At 36.1% G+C, this 22,548-nt stretch overlaps 1 protein-coding gene across 1 annotated transcript in view; it reads left to right on the plus strand.

The window, feature by feature from the left end:
- The window catches only part of SEPTIN7 (septin 7), a gene marked incomplete at its 5' end in the record, with an annotated part of 65,916 nt that extends 46,516 nt beyond the window's left edge, over positions 1–19,400 (plus strand). The window contains 9 exons of the mRNA XM_081996473.1: positions 2,199–2,316; positions 4,093–4,185; positions 5,385–5,481; positions 7,519–7,570; positions 8,451–8,576; positions 13,024–13,044; positions 15,936–16,071; positions 18,089–18,228; positions 18,772–19,400. Coding sequence (XP_081852599.1) covers positions 2,199–2,316; positions 4,093–4,185; positions 5,385–5,481; positions 7,519–7,570; positions 8,451–8,576; positions 13,024–13,044; positions 15,936–16,071; positions 18,089–18,228; positions 18,772–18,811 — 823 coding nt within the window. The 3' untranslated portion in view covers positions 18,812–19,400. The remainder of the gene's footprint in view (positions 1–2,198; positions 2,317–4,092; positions 4,186–5,384; positions 5,482–7,518; positions 7,571–8,450; positions 8,577–13,023; positions 13,045–15,935; positions 16,072–18,088; positions 18,229–18,771) is intronic.
- Positions 19,401–22,548: the final 3,148 nt, after the last annotated feature.

Here is a 22,548-nt window from a genome sequence, read left to right on the forward strand (position 1 = left end):
GGCAGTGAAAAATGCTCAGCTTCTGTAGCTAGCATTGGAATGGTTCTGATAATTTTGAACTAGACAGACTTCTCAAATTTGGAAAGGAATATAGAGGGGTGGAGAACAGATTTTCTTACACAGACTTGCCTTGAACAACAACAAAAGATGTTTAATTGACATGTATGTTTAATGTCAGTTTTGTTCAACATGCATGTCAGGTTTAAATGCAAACACTTGAATCCTTGGCATACACTGTTTTACTAATGTGCAAAATCAAAATGTCATTTAAGTTATGGGAGGATGGTCCATTCCTTGTGTTAGTCAATCTGTTTTGAGCTAACTTTCAGATACTTCAAAAAACATTCGTCTTCCCACCACACCCCTCTTATCCACTAAAACTTCATAAACCAGTGGGAGGTAAAAATTGTTGGTAAGGAAAAATAAAGGTAATGCTTCAGGCAAATTAAGTTATGGTCACTAAATTTGTAAGGCTAAAATACTTGTACAGGTATTTCATGTTATTCTTGGGGCGGGGGGAGGAAGTGTAAAGTTGAGCTACGTTTGCATAATGTTTTTCAATTACTGGAGTAAATACTTGGAATTGTCATCTAATGAAGGAAATGAATGGAGCACAGAGAAAATTGGTACTGCTGCTCATATAATTTCCTCTTTTAAGATACTGGCTTCTCTGAAAGGACATTGCTCACTTCCTACCTGGGTTTTGTGGTGGTGCAGTCTTCCGTCATGTTTCCTGTGCAGACAGCAGCATATGTAACCTGTTGAGTAGTGTACTCTTCACTCTTAGTGCATGATTGTATTTACATCACATTAGAGCATTTGTAGGTGAACTTACATCTGTTTGTTCTTATGACTTAATACATTTGTAAAAGCCAGCTTGTTACAATTTATAAAAAAAAAATGCAGGTTAGAGCCTTCCATTTAATGCATCCCACCATTTTAGATGCTGTGCCCATAAACATCTGAATTGATGGGTTAGTTTGTGTCGGGGTGGGGGCAGAGAGTGAAGGGGCTGAGGAGCCTTCCAGGTAAGTGAATGGGGTGATAATGAATTGCAGCCTCTTTCTGCAATTCTAGGATCTTTATGTAAAGGCTTCCTGCTTCAGTCTCCACTGTAAACTCAAGACCTTGAGGTGAGCACTGCTGCTGTTCTGAACTGTTCTGCTGTGATAACTGCCCTTCAACTTGGTGTTGCCCTAGGTAGCTTTTCGAAGTGAGGAGAGGGAAAGCATGTTAAGGAGAATGGATAGCCAAACCAGTGCTCTTAATCTAGACATGCATTAATGTTAGCTATTGAATGGAAACGTTTTGAGAAGCTGAGAAGTTCAGTGGCAGGTAGAAAATGTTAAAGTGAAGTTAAGTATGTGTTCTTCAACGTTTTCTTTATTCTTTTATATATGGTTTGGAGAAGAAGCTAAATTTGAGTACCAGATGAATCTGGCTTTAATGTCTCTAATCCTAATTTCTTTTATATGAAACATAATCTTGTTAAATCCTTTAAATAAATCCTGGAAGCCTGACAACTTGCTATAATTCTGAAGCGTTAATACATCAAAACCTCTGTGCCTTTACTTTAGCAGGCAAGAAATATTGACCACTTCGGTCCACATTGATGGTTTCATATGCACATACGGTGCTTGTTTTAGTTTCTATGTCATTGTCATCCACTTTCATAATGGTCATTTTGTTATACATAGCAATTTAGAGATGAGATATTTCTACTTCATTTGTACACAGGCTACAGTTTACAGTCTTCAGCAATCTGCTTATAAAAAAAAAAACTCAGCCCACCCTCATGAAGAAGCATACAACTAAGCATGACTTTCAGAAACTGAAACTGCATGTGTTAACAGAGCATGATTCACAACTGTAAACTTACTCTAAATAGGGCTATCTTCCAGCTAATGACACGAGCTTTCTATCTTCATAGGAGTGTTCTTACCACTTGCATAAATGAGTGTAATTTCAGCTAGCAGAAGTCTCATGACTGCTAGTAACATTAACTTAAGACTTACTCCTCTGGTATTATACAATTCTAGGGGATTTCCTATAGCAGTTGCAGGTAGCCTTTTGAATTTCATTCAAGCATCTATCATTCATAAATCAGTGTCTTGAGTAGTTGTCAGGACAAATCTCAAATAATTTGTACATTCTTGCTTAATTAATATAAATTGCAAAGCTCTAATGCTGTCTTTCAGACTTAAGCCTTTGGATATAGAGTTTATGAAGCGCCTGCATGAAAAAGTGAATATCATTCCACTTATTGCCAAAGCAGACACACTTACACCTGAGGAATGCCAACAGTTTAAAAAACAGGTAAGCTGAAAGATTAATATTTACAACATGGGATAATTTAGTAAGTTGATCCCTATGGAAATGGTGAGATTTAACTTCTTACATGCAAAGTTTAAACCCTGAAGCAATGACTTGAGAGAGCAAACTTAAGTAATTTATATCTCTAGATTTTAATTATATTTCTTGGTGAAATAATCTCATTTCTGTCCTCAGGGGAAGAGGTTTCAAGTGTAGCATGATTCTTGGCAAGTGAAATAATTTCACTGCTGAGATAAAAATCAGTAAGGGAGAAAGGGAGCTTTCAAGATTTAGGTGCCTGTCAGAAGTTGTGTGTTTTTAAAAAAAAAAAGGGGTATTTAACAGTATTATTGATTGTATTGTGGTATTCACTTTTGTGTTGATGTGCTATGTTTATTAAAGATGCCTCGGGTATTAGATGAGAATCAGTATACCCGTTGTTCAGTCTTGGGCTGTGGTAATGCATTTTAAAGATGTTGAGATAATTCTAACATTGATACAACTGATATAATTTCTTTGTATTTGTAGAATAATTTTGGTATTAATGTCTCAAAGTGGTTTATGTTTTATTTCAATTACTTGATCAGAGTAGAACATTTAGGCTTTGCTTGAGGAGGATAAGGAGGACCCAGAACAGGACAAGGCATGAAGTTTGTTTTATTGAACTGTGTCCAGTCCTAGCTTAGAAGAACACAGGTTCTGAAAAGAAGTTGGCATTAAAGAGATTTTGTGTGCAAAACTCTTGATTTAAGACTAAAAATTAAAGGACACTTTCTGCCTTGGAGAAACTTAAGCAAGATGCTAGAGATCTAAGTTTGTTTTGGGGATTTTTTTGATGTAAAGGGGGAAAAAATGGCAGAATGCAGAATATTTCATAATATCTAAGCAGCTTTATCAATGAGTTAATGTTAAATAGGGGAGACTTTCCCAAATCAAACTTTGAAAATAAGTCCTTGCATGAATTGGAAACTTAACGTTGTTATAAGATTGCAAACCCAGGAACCAGCAATATTCCCCAGGGCTCTGCAGTGTAGCTGTCAGCTAAATAGTCTAATATTTTTTCTGTTATAAAGTTCTGGAAAAGTAATCAGCTTGTTGTTAAAAATACCCTTCAGAAAAATCAAGCACCAAAACAGTACAGTCTTGGTTTTGATGACGCTGTCATTTATTCTTAAATTTTCATGAGTGCTTGCAAATATTTTTCAACACAACTAACCGCTAGAGTCAGTCCATCAGTCACAAGCTCTGTTAAAATAGGCGCAACTGATGTTCAGGTGAGCTAGAAACAAAAAAAGAATAGGAGTGACATCAGTAGCTATTATGGGAACTCAAAGAGCTGAAGCATGCCTGTAGTTATATATTCAAATCTTTTGGGTTTTTTTAAGGGACGCAACTGCAAGACTAGTCTGAGAACTTAAGCTGTATTGTATTAGTTTTTACACGTGCAGGTAGAATTCCCATTAGTGTAAGTCTGTTTGTACAGTTGTAGAAAACTGACGTTCATTTTTGCTCCCTTGTATTGATGGATAGTATTCTGTTAGTGGCAAGGCTCTGCCTCTGAGCCTGTCTTCTCCTGGCTAAGGAGAGATGGTCATGCTAATAATCCCTTGGGGTCACCAGATGATGTTAAACGTGCAAGTTTTGTGATATAACTTAGTCACCTTAATATGCAAAGATCTTACATACCAAACAAAAGGAGGGAGAATCAGATTGCAGCAAGAAATACAGTTATTACAAAGTATGAATTTGTCAAAACAAATAACATATCTTTGTTTGTAGATAATGAAAGAAATCCAAGAACACAAAATTAAAATATATGAATTTCCAGAAACAGATGATGAAGAAGAAAATAAGATTGTTAAAAAGATAAAGGTAAATAATTTTCTTTTGAAAAACTGCTTGCAGGGGCTGAGGGTAGAGAGTGAAAAGCTTCATTAATGAAGAGCCCACCAAAATGTTTAGAAGATAAAAATCAGATGTAAAGCTGTTCTAAAGTCGCTGTTCCTCAGCAGAGGCAATGGATGACTTAAGTTCTTCAATGACTAAAATTCAGAATGAGAGCACTAGATCACATGTTCATTTAACAAAATCTTAAAAGGTCGCTTTCTTTTTGTTCCATCCGTATTTGACTTTTATCCACCTACCACATTTGTTTGATTCAGAGCTTTGAAGGAGGCAAGGGTTATCTTCCAGGCAGAGGTGTGCAGTGGCACAGAGTGTGTGCATTACAGTTAATAGCTGTCTGACTAATTGATATACTGAAACCTTTAATGGAGACGAATGACTAAAGAAAATCAAAAGGACTGTCAGGCCGTTGAAAGGCTTTTTCTTTGTTTACTCATGTTTTTGGCTTGTTCTTTTATGTTGGAGTCTACCTTGTATGTGTTTCTTGAGCCTTGCTTCTGTTTGCTCAGTAGCTTTAACAGCCTGTAAGAGCTTTTACATTTTTTTGTTACTGTGAGAATCACCTAGGATAGATAAACACAAATAGCACAAATGGAAGATATTCTGGGGCTAAGCCTAGAGGAGAAGAGCAGAATAAAAGCAAGGGCAAAAGCCCCAAATACTTAGCTTTGTACACTGTTCCTTTCAGCTACTTGAAGCTGCTTTTGGCTCCTTTGTTGCTTGTTACCCTGGAGGGATTTTGGGTTCAGCTGAAAACAAAAACTTGACATAGTTCTTTGCCAAACCTTTGAAAACTAGGAGCAAGATCCAGTCAAAGTAACAGTCCTTGTTCCAGTGGGAACATGAATTGATAAATAATTATCATCCAATTGAGTACATAGGAAACGATTTGCTGCTTGCTTAGCTTACTAAGTAACAGTAATGTCTGTTTCTTCATTAGATTTACAGAATACAACAGTGTAAGGAATTTCAAGTGGGGGTGTGTGTGTATATATGTCACTAAACAAGGCAGAGGTCAGTAAACATAACTATTCTTGCACTTCGGGTAAGCTGCATTGCAGTGTTATAGCACCAGACTAGCTTACGTCAAGTTTATATATGGGCATGCTTTCAGTATCTTTTGGCAGTAGAAATTTTGATTTTTAAAGTAATACTTTGTCTTGTAGGACCGTTTACCTCTTGCTGTGGTAGGTAGTAATACGATCATTGAAGTCAATGGCAAGAGAGTTAGAGGAAGGCAGTACCCATGGGGTGTTGCAGAAGGTAAGGCTTTCTCATTATTATTATTCATTTAAAAACTTACTAGATGTTAGTTTGTATTTGAAATGTTTGAAATGCTTAATTTGAATGTGCTTTGGTCTAGAAATTTATTGAATATACCATTTTGTTGTTCTGACAGTCTTGGAACAAGGTAAAGGTTCAGCAACGTGTAACTTTGCAAGCAGATTCCTGTTGAAGCCTCACTCAGGAGTTATAAAACCTGTAGTAACTTACTGCAGTTAATGATGAGACTTAGATTACAACTGCTTGCTAGCATTGTTATTTTAATTGTCTTCATATAAAAACTGTTTATTTCTTAAATTCTTCTTTCTAGAGTATTCACATTGTAAATGTTAATTTGATCAGCCTGAATAGCATAAATTCAATTTAAAGTTTCTGGAAGAATTTTTTTTTCCCCAAAAAACATCTGAGTCTTAATTGCTGGGTGTAGTAACAAGAAGGTAGCTGGTAATGAATTGAATACTTTTGGTAGTTCGTTTTTGTTTTGGGGTTTTTTTTTTTAATTCATTTAAAACTCACTTTTAAAAAACTTACTGTTTTAGAGGCTTGAAGATAACTGCATGTTCTTCTGGCAACTATTGCTTGTGCTTTAATGCTGTTCGCTTATTTCAAATGGCACATGGCATGGCTTGCACCATGCTGTATAGTGAAACAATCACTATTAAACTATTTCCCCATGATCACTGAACTTTTTTTCCTTGTAGTGTGCATGTATTGAATAAAGAGAAGATATTTTTTTTCCTCACTATTTCTGCCTTCTGAGGTCAATGGACTATAAACAGTGTAAAATAGACCAAAAAACCCCAAAAACAAACAAACAAAAAAACCTCCCCAAAACCAACAAGTAGAGCATGGACCAATACTTTACAGAGAAATGCTGTAGCACTTTGAAGTGCATGTCTGGCAGGAAATGAGGTTTGGCAGAAAGTAAAAACTAGCTGCACCAGAGAGGATTAAGCTTTATTTAAGGCTCTTGCGTTAGCATTTGGAGATGTACAAAATGGCGCTGCTTTTCTTTATTTTAAAACAAACTTCATAAATGTTTTACACTCATGTGATTGTACAACTTTTGGAAGGGAAGAACTAGCCTAACTAAAAGGAACCTCTTTAAGTGGCTTTGAGACTGTCAGCTAAGGACAGAATACTCAGATGATGCTTTTTGGAGTATGACTCCATGTACTCTGGAATTTACCAGTTTGTGTAAAACCATGGAATAAAATAATGCAAGAGTGCAGATACAAGTTGAACACATGAAGAGGCTATATGCTTCATTTTTTTGCACCTGCCTTGTGCCTTTCTTTTTGTATGTGCCAAGAGCTTTGTGTGTTGCCTTCTCTGTCTGCACACCAGCAAGTTCTGGAGTGTGCATTTTTCTCCAGTGTCACTTCATTATCTATCAGGGAAATACCACTCACAGCATCAGCCTATTCTACTGTGATGGGATGATGACATGGTGGAGTAGGTGGCATCTAATGACAGCTACCAATGCTCTCTTTTGGTCTGTAGGCAGGTGCATCAAATTAAAGCAACTTTGCTTAGTTAAAAAAGAATTAAATCCACATTAAAATTAAAACAAAGACTTCTTCAACTCACTTGGTGGGGTAGGTGGGAGTAGGTTGCATTAAGTCTGTATTTCTAAGGGTTTTGGATATAGCTAGATCTACACTGAGGTCTTTAGTTAGTGCCTGATCCTTAATTACACAAGTATGCTGTCAGGGCCTCCAAAGAATCATAAGGTTACTTAGACTGGCAAAACTGTGCTTCTGTTGTGGTAGCTTGGAGTACAGTTTACCAGTATGGCTTACGGGAGCATAGGAGCTTTGCTGGTAAGATATATTGATATATTGTTAATGCTCTCCTACTGTTAACACACAACGCTGAGTAAGGAAAGGCTGGAAGTGATCTGTTGTTGGAATGAATGTAGGAGATGGGTGACATCTTTATCTCTGGTGACAACTTTATCTGTGTAAGGCACATATTTTGGTTGGCATCTGAAAAAAAATTTACCTCTTTCTGTAGTTGAAAACGGTGAACACTGTGACTTCACAATTCTGAGGAACATGTTGATAAGGTAAGTAACTTACAGGTAACATTAGGTTTTCTAGTATGTCTGAAAGATTGGAGAAAAAAAGATTAGAGCTAGTGAGGTAATATTAATCCCCATGTTTTTAATTTGAAACAGTATCTTACACTTTATGGTGTCTTGTTAAGCCACATACTTGGCAAGCGGTGGTGGTGGGGATGATTTTTTTAAATAGTTCTCTTTGTTTTCTGATTACTTATTCTTAAAAGTTGTGATAAAACATAGGCACCTAAGTTGTCTTTTAGTGCTGATGTGTACTTAGTTGTAGGCTTTTTTTTAAAGTTTTCAGTGCTGTGGTTGGCTAAAGCAAGACTGCCTGTGCTTTGTGTTAGGTGTTGAGTCCTATACTCACAGCAGTTCAGTAAGTAACATCTGCTGTAACAGCTCTTGCTTTGATTATTAAGATTTGCTTTTCTCCAAGCTGATGATGGAAAATTATTAAAGGTAGCTTGTATCTTAATCTTGAACTTTACATTTAGCTTTTGCAGACTTAAAAGATAGAAACTAGGAAGTTTTGGCTTGTTTGTTTCTTGCCTGACATGCTTTGGTGCACCTACTATAGTAATAATACATAGTTTTCATTTCTGTTCTCCAAATACTCGCAAGTTTATCCACAGAACTCAAAATTTCCGAAGATTAGTCCTGTAAGCTTGTTTGGAATACTGCAGACTTGAGATAGTTCAGTGCAAAATAATCTGGTATTTCTGTGACTTAGCTGTCTTGGCAGCTCTAATTTAAATGGAAGAATGACAGTGTTATGGGGAGCAGGATGTTAATGGAGGGATATAATTTAATTAAGTCAACCTGAAAAATTAACATGGACTGATTGTATTTTTGCACTAAGCTGATAAATTACACTTATTGACAGAACTCATATGCAGGACCTGAAGGATGTCACTAACAATGTACATTATGAGAACTACAGAAGCAGAAAACTGGCAGCTGTTACATACAATGGTGTTGACAACAACAAAAACAAAGGGCAGCTAACAAAGTAAGTTCTTGTTAAGATTGTATTGCGCTTTAATCTTTTTGCTCTGTTTTTTTGTTGGTTGGATGGTTGGCTTTGTGTATGTGTGGTGGGATGTTTGGTTTTGGGGTTGGATGGTGGTTTTGTTTGTATTTATCCTCCAGTCAATTGCCTCTTCACTGTGTTCTGGTCTGAACACTGTATACCTCTCATTTACTTACTGATTTGTTTTCTTCTATTTCACTAAGTTTACACTAGTTTAACTAAATATGTTAAATAACTGAGTTTTAGTTAGATTCAGTTCTGAAGACAATCCTTACATTTACTACTTCTGTTTTTTATTTCACTGTTACTCATTGCAAAGTTTTTGTGCTTTAGTATGTTTATTTTGGTTTATATACTACTTTTCAGATTATTGGTTCTTTTGTCATGAACGCTCAATACTCAGTGTCAGGGATGTTTTTGAGAAGAATGGGTTAATATTTCTTTAGAAACTTTGAAAATCCAGACCCCAAAGACTGTCATCTTTGAAATGCTGCCCTGGCTACTTCTATGGTTGCTTATCATGGCAGGGAATTTATTGCAACATCTTTATCTTTTGTGAGAAGACGGTTGCAATGCGGGGGTTTTGGTTTTTGTTTCTGATTTGTTTTTTTTTTTAACTGTAATATGCCATTTTAATTACCTCTGACAACAAGTTGTTTGCCAACCTGATGAAGTTACTAGAAGATTTAAAAGTAGGCTCTACTATACTATGCATTGTATAATGCTATTTGAGAATAGCTACACTTTTAAATTTTAAGTAGTTTTCCTGCTCTGCAGGTATCGACTGTATCAACAATAATTGGTGATTAAATAATTAGTGATACTCTTAGTTTATCTGTACTATATTTAAATATAAATCTCTCAACCAAAATCCAGGTTACTATTCTGTTCAGCTAATGATAGGCCAAATTACAGCTGTTCTTACTGAAAAAGATCTCTGAAATTAGATGGAAATATCTGCTATTTCCATTCATATGACAGTTACAGAGCCATTTTTCATTAAAGGAGTGTCTATTCTACATCTATCTTAATGCTCTGACAGTGGCTGTGAGGGAATGATTTAAGTGGACATGATTTAGTTTCATCTACTGTGAGCCTACATGAGACTTCCCTGCTCAGCATTGACAAAAAATGCAACAGTGTATGTCAGTTATATCAACTCTTCAAAAGCATACTTAAATTTAGGTAAAGTTTGTAGTGAGGCATTAAGTCTTTAAAGAAATGGTTTTCAAATATGTGTATCCGTAACACCGTGGTTACTTCTCACTGTCATGTTTCTTTGCCATCGTATTATCCCTGGCTCACATCTCAAGGCTTCTGAATGCATATTGTGAGTATGTTAGAAATATTTCCCAAGCTACACTTGTCCTCGTAACAGTACAGTGTTGATGGTAGGTAAGAGCTAAAATTACTAAATGAGGTAGTCACTGTGGAAAAATTGGGGGGCGAGCGCACGTAAGATAGTTTGCACGTTTGAGAACAAAACGCAGGTGGGCACATCAGAGAAGAAAATGTGCCTTGAGCGCAAGAACTTGAGCCAACTTTCCCTCTGCTGAGGTGATAGTGTATGAATAGCAGCGCAGAATAGGAAATTCTACTTTTCCTTCAGGTCTTCTACCTTTCTATTACTATACTTCTTACTGTACTATTATCTGCTATAGCTGTACTGAAAAGTGAATCTTTTTCATTGTAATTTTGGATATCAGTAGAAGTTGGTTTAGATTTTTTTGTGTGTGTTGTTTAATACTATTTTTTTATACCTTTCAAAATCTTGGTATGTTTTCCTTAGATTTTTGACCAAAAAAAAAATCTTAAGTTTAGTGATAACACTTTCACTATTTTTTATTTTGTGCCTGCTTAGATTTGTGTTAGTCTGCACCTACAAACTTAGTCTGTACCAAGTAAGGATTGGTTATTCTGCGTTGTTCTTAAAAATAACAACAGTGATGATTTTTTTAAATTACTTTTTATTCCTATATTGCAAACATACCAGAAGATTTCAAAACTGTTTTCATGTCTTCATCCTCCCCCTACCCACCCCAAACAGTTGCTGATAGCATTGCTGAGATTTCCTTTTTAGCTAGAATTTATACTAAGAGGGTCTGAAATTATTCTGCTTGCTGAAGCATGCTTACTTTTGCATCTCCTGCCATCTCAGATCATTCTGCTGTCCCACCTGAATATTTCTAGGTAAACATGCCTTTTGGAACAATTTTCTCCATAAAAATATCTGTCACTCAGAACACTGCAGTATTGCAGCTTGGAGGTGAAAAAATACAATGGTTTTTTTAAGCTAGCAGGTTTTCTTTTTATTAAAATAAATAAATTATTGCAGTTTGTTTGACTCAGCCATCTGGAGGATGGCAAAATCTCTTGCAAACTTGTAAGAAATGTTTTGAACCTTTCCTTGGAGTTTGTTCCTCCAAACATAGGGCAACTTAAGTGAATAAATAAAATTCTTGAATTATTATACTGGTTATAAAGCAGCTGATGCTATTCTTGTCTTGTTACCTTATCTATATGTTGAGTCGCAGCACTTTTTTCAAGCTTTAACGTGCTTTTTTGGCTTCAGTGTGTTTTTGTAGTTTTGAATCTGGCATAGTCAAAGCTGCATAGAAGGAATTTTCCTAATAACCATGTGTCTTCCTGGAAATTAATGGAAAGAGGGAAGAACAGATATTAACAGTTTAACTGTGTGTCCCCATAGGAATTCTATGCTTGCCTGCTTGCCTTTTGAAATAAGTGTCTGTGTCTCGAAATGGAGTGATATTTGACTTGTCCTCTGGAAATCTGATTCTTTCACAGGAGACAGATCCTATATCTCTATATGAGAATGGAGACGTGCTCTGATGCTATCTGGTAGTATTACAAGCATACTGTTAAACATAGATACAACCGCTGGCTCTGGAAAATCCTAAGCTGCTGTTCTTTTTAAGCTGGGAGGGTAGACGTAAGAGGAGATGTACATGCAGTGGTTCTTGCACTTTTCCAAAAGTATCTCCTACTGGCAGCTGTTGGAGACTGGAGTGACCTTTTGTACCTTTAAAACAGCTGTATTTTTATGATCTTAGCAGACTTTTGTTTTTCATGCAACTGTTAACATATTTCTTTGAACACAAATGCAAACATGAAAACAAATAGAAGTATATGCTGCAAGTTTTAATAATACTGTGCAGATGAATTGAAGCAGTTTCTCCTGTCCAGCTGATAATTTTCTCTCTGACTTGCCTCCTTTGATTTGGTGAAACTCTAATTGACTGTTCTATGAGTAACTCGTTGACCTAAGAGCAATCCAAAGCATGTATTTTCCATGTTTATGTAGCCTTTTTGTTTTTTAGATTTAGTGTCTGATTTCTTCAAATTTTCGACATCATCCCAACCATTAAAAAAATAAAACATCAAGGGTAGTCCTCACATATATGGATAATTTGTCTCTTCAAACTCTGTGGTAATTGTAATTTCACACATGTACTATGTGACGTGAGAAAACTGGCATTTGCTTTGAAATTTAAAATTTTTAATTTGAGAAATCTTTTTTGCAGTCTGCTGTATGAAGCTGATGCCTTCAGTGAGTTTAAAAATAAAACCTTATTTTATTAGAAGTCATATTGTACACTGTAAAGATGAGCCTTATCCATTTACTGATCTAACCTATCACACAGGGTAACAAAATACACAATGCATACATAGGTCCTTCTAACTGCTCAGCTTAGACTACATCAAATTCCTTTTACCTATATTCTTAGCAAATTCTGTGAAATGGTTCTCATGTTATTAAGCCCACCTTACTGTATGGTGAGACTTAATATCAGAATCTTGTTTTCAGACCTTTTTCTCCCCCCTCCTGTGGTATTAGTGAAGCGCTAACGCAAGGCATGCTCGGGTGAAGCATCATGCTCTGGGGAGGTGACATTGCAGCCAAGCCTTCTCAGAGCTGAGCCCAGCCGCCGGTGAGACCTCTGCTGGCCATTGAAGTCAAGTGCTCTTTTTGTAGCACAAGAACGTTCCTGGGGTTTTAATACAATGTCTTTTGCTAGGTGACAATTTTTAAATGAACAGATAAGCCTCCATATGGCATTGGTTTCTGAAAACTTGTTTAGAGCAAGTGGTTGTTCATGTCACTGCAATATTTAAATCGCTTTAAAAGCATGCATGTTCTAAGGAATCTATTCCTGAAAGTGTTACGCACATCAAACCAGCATTAATATTTACATGGTGTAGTGATTTACTAACTGAATTTGAAATAAATATAGCAAGCTTTAACTAACAGTCTTTCCTTTTACTGTGAAAAATTTGCTTTTGGGGGAGCACATAATTAGCTTTAGAAACCTATTAATAATGAATTTACTTTTTTAATTATTGCTTTTTGGTTTTGTGGTTTTATTTAAGCATGCTAAGCTAAGCCTCTGTATTTTTTGTTTTTTAGATTTGACACAGTTGAAGGCATGTAAGTGGTCATTTAAATTTTTCCAAAAAACTTAAAGACGAAAATTTTATAAACACAAAAAGGGTTTCACTGTTTAATGTTTCAAATTTAAAACAGTTTCCTGTTATCCCCCTCTTGGCACTCTTTTTTTTTCCCTAGCAGTCTTGGGTTTTTTTAATTCTAAACCTGTGCTATTGTAAACTTCACGAATTTGTAAACACTTTCAGTGACAAATATTGCTGTAAAAACCCATCCTCTTTAGAAACTTTTTGGCTAAGCCTCAAGACAAATTTGGTCAAAATTCAACAATGAGTAAAGTGTATAAATTATGAAATTCCCCCAGTTTCTATCCATAGCTCCATCATCTTTATATAGATGCTTATGAAGAATTAGTGGAATTTTCATCCTCATATGTAAATTTACAACTCTTCATTGGATTGGGGAATTAGTTACTTTAATCTTTTCTGACCATGGTTTTATCTTATTGCTGGCTCGCAGAGGTTCCACTTTGTACATACCTAGAATAATTTTCATTTTTTGCAGATTAATTTAGAGGGCTGTTTTAACATACATCCTCTTAAATTAGTTAAATGTCTTACATAGTGGTTTGGGTTTTTTCCTTCAGCTCTTTTTTTGTTCAAGTCCCTTGTATAGTTTTATCCTGAAATACAGGATAATGTGCTTTTACCCGTGTCACATACTTAAGACCTAACAAAACCACTTGTGACCTATGTTGTAAAGCTCTCAGCTGTAAATGCTTGCTTGCTAGTTCATCAAATTTTATGTGCAGACTGATTTTTACCACTTTCTCAAATACAGCTCACATGACATCCCCATTAGATTATTAGGTTGTCAATAGAAGGATGGTTCTGCTCCTCTTTTCAAGTCTGCAGCAATGATTCCTCAGTGTTCAGATCTACTTCCTAAGTTAATTTTTGAAGAGCAGATACATTTGAGAACTTTACACTTCTAAAAGGTAACAAGAAGAAAACAGTTTTGTTTTGACAGCTGGTTACCTTCCACAAGTACTGCTACTCACGTCTTCTTTCATTTTCTTATTTTTGTGTATTATTGTACTCCACCTGTGTTTAACCATTATTTTTTTCCTTGACAAAAATTGCTGGCACTTGGCCTTTTGAAGGCCTAAAGTAAACGGTAGACTGAGGATCAGTTTCAGTTCTGTATATTATACAGCATGTTACTCACCAATCCAAGCTTTGCCACTATTAGATCAGATTCAGTTTAATTTTTTTTTTAAATGGAAATGCCATTTTCTTCCTCCTCGCCCCCCACCAATTGTCACCTTTAAAATACTGTATTTGAGGAAAAAATTAATACAACCGTTAGTTTATATGACATTGATTACTTTCACAGTATGGTTAGTTGGTAAAAATGGGTAAGCAGAAAGAATAAAATGAGACATTAATAGTCTAACCAGATGTTGGATATATAACCTCCATTCCTTTAAGGAGGACTGGCAAATTCTGAATCAAAATAGACATTGCTAATTATGTTTCAGTCATCACTGAAAGTTAGTTAATTCTTTTCTCCCTTTAGAATGCTTTTTCTTCATGATTTCAATCAGAACAGAGGTTTTTTTGTGTTGTGGGGTTTTGGGATTGGTGGTTTTGGGATTGGTGGTTTGTTTTTGTTTTTATTTTTTAAGAGTTGAAGCAAAAATAATATTTTTGATAGGGCTTAGGCTTGCTATGTCTATTCTACAGTTTTCTAGTCCAAGTGACTTTTGTATGCATTACAGCAGATATTCTCTGCTGGTTGATTGTAACAGTTTCAAATTGTATTGGGTCTGGCATCCAGCCAAGGTCAACCCACCACACAATATATTCAGTTCTTCTTCATTTTTAGTTAAAGCCTTGTCATTTGCCGTACGTACTAAAAACTGAAACAAGAGGCTAGTGATATGTTTTGATTGCTTTTTGTTGAACAGCGGAAAAGTCTTACAAGACTGTATATAACAATCATAACTAGATCAAAATCATCCTGGTTTACTGGGTATTTCATAGAATCATAGAATAGTTTGGGTTGGAAGGGACCTTTAAAGGTCATCTAGTCCAAGCCCCTCCCTACAATGAGCAGGGACATCTTCCACTAGGTCAGGTTGCTCAGAGCAATTTTAATGTGAAACTTGCTATTTAAAACCTGTGTCGCCATAACATTGATAGCAGGCTTATACAGCTTTAAAAATTCAGGAGAATGCAGGGAAGTAGTTACCATAAAGTGTATAGAAAAATAAAAAATAATTTACACTATTTTTATACGTTATTGAGACATTAAGTTTATTGATAGCTTTCTAAAGGTAAATCTTGCAACTAACACTTTCATGAAATACTGATGTTCAGTTACATGAACCATTTTTTGCAAAGTAGCTATCTCTTTGGAAGTATGACCACAGCGTTCAACACAGTTGTCATGTTAATGTACTCTTGGGCTCACTTTCAACAGTGAAGATGTAGAGAGGAAATGGGACTTTTGTCTGCAATGCTCTTACAATTTTCATTATGTCCATTAATTTTTGTATATATTTAAATGGGAAAGAAAAAGACATCTGAAGATTACTTGGAAGATGCTAATTTTTTTTTGTTGTAACTTTGATTTCCTCTCTTCCCATGACCAGGTTCTACTAAAGATAGAAAATCAAGAGTTTGTTAACCTCAGTGTAATGTAGATCAGTTATGGGGGAGGAAGAAGATAGTGTATGAAATGTCTTTTTGAGGAAAGGTTAACTAAATAGTTAATACAATAATGCAAATTGAATTTAAGCTAACAGTGCATATAGCAGTGTTATTTATCTTAATGCTTCAGAATTTTATCTTATTCTTTACAGATGCCCTAATGTAACAGACAGAAAAAAAGTTCTTATTAGCTAACTTCTTCTTCTGGATTTATGGCAGGAGCCCGCTGGCACAGATGGAGGAGGAAAGGAGGGAGCATGTAGCCAAAATGAAAAAAATGGAAATGGAAATGGAACAGGTGTTTGAGATGAAAGTCAAAGAAAAAGTTCAAAAACTGAAGGACTCTGAAGCTGAGGTAATAGAAATGTCTTAAACCCCAATATGCTTGTGGCTGAACAAGTGTAGAGATGGCTCTTTTTGCCAAGGCTTTGTCTAGGAATTGATTCCACAGTTAGATTTTATTTTTAAAGACAACTCGGTTATTCTTTCTCAGCTTGTTGTCTTTGCTGAAATGGTATAAGCCCAACCTTAAAATGTAATTTTAATGTTCACATGCATTCTCTTTTTATTTTTACAGTTACGGTATGTTAAAATACTCCTCAACCTTCTTACTCGCCTTCTTTTTCTCCGTCTTTGGAAAATTTTATGCCTGTTTTCTTCCATGTGCTTTAAATGAAGTTCTTGAGACTTTCATGATTACATAAGCTAATGTAGTAATGATAATTTGCTTTGCACTTTAAAGAAGCATTTCAGGATCTTGATACGATGCGTATAAGACATCATCTAAATGAGAATTACTAGACTAAGAAAGAGGCAGGGTTATGTGGTGTCATTTGAACATACATAAATTTTAAGGATATTTAACTCTAATTTCTGTCGTCTCCAGGTGATCCTCACAGTGAAACTGTTTTTTATGGACTTCAAGCAGCTCTTGAAGTGATCTTTATAAGAGACTATCATAAAATTAGGTTTAAGTAGAAAATTAATTTTAAGTTTTGGGAAGGCAGCTTCTCACAAGAAGCTTAATAGAGAAGTTCAAAACTGTCTAAGTTCCTAAAGTAAGTTTGGCTCCAAATTTGAGAGAAAGTGAGGAAACTTGGAAGTGTAGTTGAAATGCTTGGCAGCCCAGGCATTGTAAGGAGCCAAGGCATACTGGATCAGAGGAAGAAAAATGTATCAATCTAGATTTTTGTTTTTCTTTTGGAGAAAGATAAGGAAAGATCCTTTGAATAGATAAGGATACAAATGCTAGGATACACCAGTCGGCAATTTGAGGATTTTAAAGCCAGATGTTTTATCTGGATCACAGTGTTTAATTAGTCACTGGATTTGTACTTTCTCAATTTCTGTCTCAAATCTTTTTGAACCCATTTAATACTTCTGGCCTCCACACTCTTCTTGTTATATGAAAAACAAACAAACATCTTTTATTTTTCATGACTTCATGACTTTTTGAGTGCATCCTGTGGTACTATTTTTTAAATGTTCATGCAATGAATTCCTTTTTTTCTTCACCATTCATGACTTTGTAAACTTCAGTTGTGTTTCTCTAAATGTAGAAAAGTAGGCAATAGGCAGTGCCAGGTATAAAGTATTTAAAAAAAAAATATGTAAAAGGAGATCTGTTTTGAGGGGTTTGTGTAAGACGGGGACTTGCAAGAGAGTGAGGAAAGAGGGAGTTTTATTTGACTCAATTAAAAAATGTGTTACATCAAACAAAAGGAATAACTTTTCCTGACAGTGTCTCCATCCTCACATACAACATGTTTGATTGTCCCTCTGTCCCATCAACTTGCAGGAGAGACTTCTTATACTGTTCTGGCAGTGTAGACAATTCACTTCAATAATACGAATAATAGTTCATTTAATTAATGAATAAATTAATCCACTTAATGTTTTCCCAAGTACATCCTTAATGTAGTTAATACTATAGGATGAAATAAATATTTGGGGTTTTTTCCCCACAGAAAATCAAAGATGCTGCTAATTTATGCATTACTGGTACTCAAATGCTCTGCAGTTTGCTTCTTAATTTTGCATCAAATACCAAAGTATTCTTGAATTTCTTACATTTTTTGCAATGTTTACCACATGTAGCTGCTTACAACTCCTATTTGTAACTCAGGCAGCATTTGGGGTGTTTTCTGTTAATGTAGCCTCTGAAATTAGGCTATGGGATTAATACCCTCTTTAGTTCTGTTATTGGCAATACCTATAACCTTAGAGTTTTTAGTCTTAAGAGTTACTTTCTCTGAAGAGAAAACACAATACTGTATTTTCTTGCATTAGTATCATTGCTATGTTTGTTACTACAGCTCCAAAAGTTGTTGTTTTCTGTGCTTTACTGACTCTGCTCATAACTTTTTCTATAGCTGCAGCGACGTCACGAGCAAATGAAAAAGAATTTGGAGGCACAACACAAAGAATTAGAGGAAAAGCGTCGCCAATTTGAGGACGAGAAAGCAAACTGGGAAGCTCAACAACGTATTTTGGAACAACAGAATTCTTCCAGGTAGGTTGGAGTCTTGTCCTTCAGTTCACAGTAAATGTTCTGTAGCTTTCCACTAAAAGGCAATTTGTGTGGTAATTATGGTCAATGGTGGTTGACTACTCTGGAAGTGTCACTTAAAAGCCAAGAAAAGTCTTGAACAATTAGTTACAAATGCGCATATATCAGAAACATTGGGAAGGTTATTAGCTTCTAAAGCAGATTTTAAGCTGCAAAAACACTGTATCCATACATAACTAGATCTATCTAAAAAAATTATGTTTGCATTTGAAAGCTAGATTGTGTCAGACTTCTGAGGGGTGAAGAGTTAAAGCTTGGAGAATGAAAGCATGTAATTCTCTTAGTCCTTGGAAGGGGAAGTCTAATGATAAATGCATTGCTTGACTGTATGTAGTACAAGTACTGGGTACATAATAAGTTTCATATGTTGTATTGCAACCACTAAAGCTTTATAAATGCTTATTTTAAACGATGTACTTCAGTAATTTTTTTTTTAAATCAGAGCATGTATGCATTTTTAACAAACTTTTTTCAATATAATTTTAGAACCTTGGAAAAGAATAAGAAGAAAGGGAAGATATTTTAAATGCATCATTTTGACCACCAGTTATGTATTAGTTGCCAATATGCCAGCCTGGACATCAGTGTTTGTTGGATCCGTTTGACCAATTTTGCACCAGTTGTATCCATAGTAATGGATTTAACAGCATGACAAATTTTTGTTAATTTTGATGGAGAATGAGATGCCTTGAATTGTCTAGGGTGTTGTGTACTTGGAAAATAACAGCTCTAAGTACCTTTTTTCCTTTTTTTTTTTAACAGATGTCATTTTAATGCAAAAGAAAACATTTTACTGTTGTACAATCATGTTCTGGTGGTTTGACGGTTTACAAGATATTAAAAAATGCAAAGACTCTAGCCGGTTTTTAGTGAGGATAAATTGCCATAATATGATGCAAACAATGCTTCTCTATTATTATAATACAAGAATTCCATTCAGTGCAGCATATACAATAATGTAATTTAGTCTAACACAGTTGACCCTATTTTTGACACTTCCATTGTTTAAAAGTACACATGGAAAAACAAAAGTTGTAGGCTTACAGTGCACCTAAGCTTTTTATAACAACCCTTTTATGTTTTGGATTCTTTAAATATATGCTATTCTCATTTAGTAACTTCTTTAGCCAGAAGGATCTCATTACTGCTTCATTTTTTTGTAATAACATTTAATTTAGATATTTTTCCATATATTGGCCCTCCTAAATAGAATATAGCTTCTTTCATATGGTAGGAACCAGTGAGTAAAACTTTCCTTTAACTCCCTTTTTACATTTTATGGTAAGTAGCAGGAAAACGCATTTATAGGTCATTTCTAGGCAAAATTGTGGAGTTAATCTACCGACCTGTTTCTACCTGTGTGCAGTCTGTCTTTATTTTACTAGAAATGGGAATATGGCCTCAAGAAAAACATCACCATTTTGCATTTAGCTGTATTCATATACTGCATTTCTGTATTTTTGTTTGTATTGTAAAAAGTCACATAATAAACAATGTTGTGATGTAACATGCTGCTGTGTCAGAAATTTTAAACAGCCAAGTAAGTCTTTGGGAAATGTTTGGACTTCCTCTCTTCCATCCAGCCTTGATTCGCCTGTGCCTTTGATTTGCCTGAGGAATTAGTTTAAGGTATAGAAAATGCCTTTGCACTCTGGAATTGCTAGAAAACGCAGTTTCAGTGGCTGTGTTCTCAACTGGCAAAACCGGGGTCTGTCTTTCCCAGAAGAGGGCACCAAGCATCCGCGCATGCTGTGCTGTCTCCTACTCGCTCTGTTTGGGTAGTTTCGCCTCCCGCGCTGTCTCTTACACCTTCTGCAAGCTTGTATGTCTGCCTGGTGGGGTGGTTGGCTAATGAGACATTTGCAGCCTCTTTGGGTACTTCTCTTGGGCTGGTTGGCAAGGGTGGGGTTTTTTGGTTTGTCTTTGTTTTTTAGTTGATTGTGTCGATACTAATAAATGTAATGGCCAGGAACCTGATATTTAAAATACAGCCTGTAAGTTGTTAAAAAATTGATGAGGACTTTTTATGTCTGTCTTTGCCTGTGACGCAATGAAGAATGCCTCGTTTTTTGCAGATGTCCCTTGTATTACTCCTGCTATCACTCTGTTTCTGCTCATTTTTCTTTGCATGAGTTATGCCTATCAGAAATATAACTTCTTCAGCTAGCTTCCCAAAGAAATGAAGAGATTTTCAGTAGTCTGTGTAAAGGCCTCCTTATAACTCATTTCAAATACACTGCCTAGCTCTTTTCACAGAAGACACTGATTATCAGAAAGTGGACGTAGCTTTCCTTTTCAAGTAAACAGAATTGTAAAATTTCATCTTTTTAATACATCATGGAGAATGTACACTGCCTGTGTCTGCCCCTCAGGTTTCAGTTGAATTCAATAAATTGAATAATGTAAGAACAGGTAATAGTTGCCATCTAGGACAGAAGCTGCAGGTTGTGAATTGCTTTTAGGACTCATCAAAACTCAGGATATATTGTCTGTGAATATGCTAGTGCTTCAGCATTCCCATGTGCTCTGAAATAGGGATTTCATTTATCAGGAGACTCATTTTAATCACGCTTGTCTTCTTCCTCCCCACTCCTATTCTCTATCCTTCCCCTCGGGATAATCAGGAACTAGTATAAGCTCTTGTTAGAGCTTCTGTATGATGTGCTATGATACAGCCCAGGATTTTTTTTTTCCTTCTACTGAAAAAAAAATCATAATTTAAGTGTGTTATTTCTGTAAAGTCAAAACTCACTTTACTTGCTCATAAATAGGTACTTCAATTTCCCTGTATTTGTGTCACAACTCAAAGAATGTGCAGCAGAGGTTTTGTGGCGTGTCTGCTAGTTGGTCAGAAACCTGTTGCATCCAGATGTCACTGGACGGTGCTAGACTTGTTTCCTTTATGGTATGCTGTGAAACATGACCTGCTCTACTGAGGCACGAAGTAAGAGGTTTTAAAGAGCAGTTCTGTACATCTTCTGCGTCCTTCTGTAACTAGTTGTTAGAATAATATTGTCTGGTCTATTGGGCAGTCACGAGGCTGGGAATTTTGCTCCTCTGTTTTAGAATGAAGCTCTCTGTTCAGCTTTGAGTGTGTTCTGTTAAAGAGGTACCAAGGAAGAGAAAATAATCCTGGTCCTGTCAGCCATGGCACTGCGAACAGCCCTGTTGAATGTGCAACCACACACGCTTATATGGGGGTGTGGGTATATTTACTTTTATAGGAGATAGATACGAAAATCCATCTGTATTTTTAAATGTGAAAAAGTGAATAAAGACTGGAAACTTGGGACTTTCTTCTGATGTAAAATACATTCCCGTACTAGGGCGCTTATTTAGCTGACCACGACTCAGGTTTGGGATGCTAATATTGCTGCTTCCAGCATGAAATACCAAGTGCCAAGTTTTGATGGAGTGGTGATGGTGTTCGTTCAGTTTTCACTGTGGTTTCCCATTTGGTAGTCGGTGACCAGCCGGTGCCCTTTCTGACTCCTCGAAAGGCCACATATTGGACCTTTTGAGTTTGGGTGACCTTGTGTCATCAGAGTACTCCTTGTGGTCAGGCTGCTCAAGCAATACCAAAACCTTTTCTCAATTTGGCACCTCAGGGCGTGAGGCAGTCTACATTTGCCCTTTGTAATTTCCAGAGTAAGCATAAAGAACAGATTCTTAATTGTTTGAGGATTGGTTTTGTCTTCATTGATTCAAGAAACCTCTCAATCTGATTTAAATATAAAAAGCTTAAAATATTAATGCTTTTAAATGTTTCAATACCAAAAAATCAATATGGAAATCAAGCATTGGGCTGGATTACCAGCTCATGCTTTGGAAATAAGCAGAAAGAATAGCTGAACTTGTGGAGCAAACCACTATATTAAGGGTTCATCTTCCTAGTTGTGCAGCATTGTCAAGTTTCATTTGTCTTTGGCTAGTGAGGGCGGGCTCTGTTAGGTGCCCAAGGTAAGGTTATGCTTTTCCCTGAGGGCTAGCTGCTGAGGTTGCTTTTGCATGCGGGTCTTGGGCTTCCTGCCAGCTTAACCTTAAGGTTTACAAGCCTTTCTTAATGCAGTTTACATTTCTCCACTGCCAACATGTCTTGTTTCCTGACCTTATGCTGTTTAAGGCTCAACAAAGGCAATTATTCCCTTTTCCACAACCCATGCCCGCTTCATCCCACATTCTGTTGAGTATCCTGTTCTGCTGAGTGGCTGGTGGGTTTGGTGGCCAGCCATCACGATAGCCTGACCCCAGGATCTGCTGTGT

Source organism: Phaethon aethereus (genome assembly GCF_964289735.1).
Source record: "Phaethon aethereus genome assembly, chromosome: 2".
NCBI classification, from domain to species: Eukaryota; Metazoa; Chordata; class Aves; order Phaethontiformes; family Phaethontidae; genus Phaethon; species Phaethon aethereus.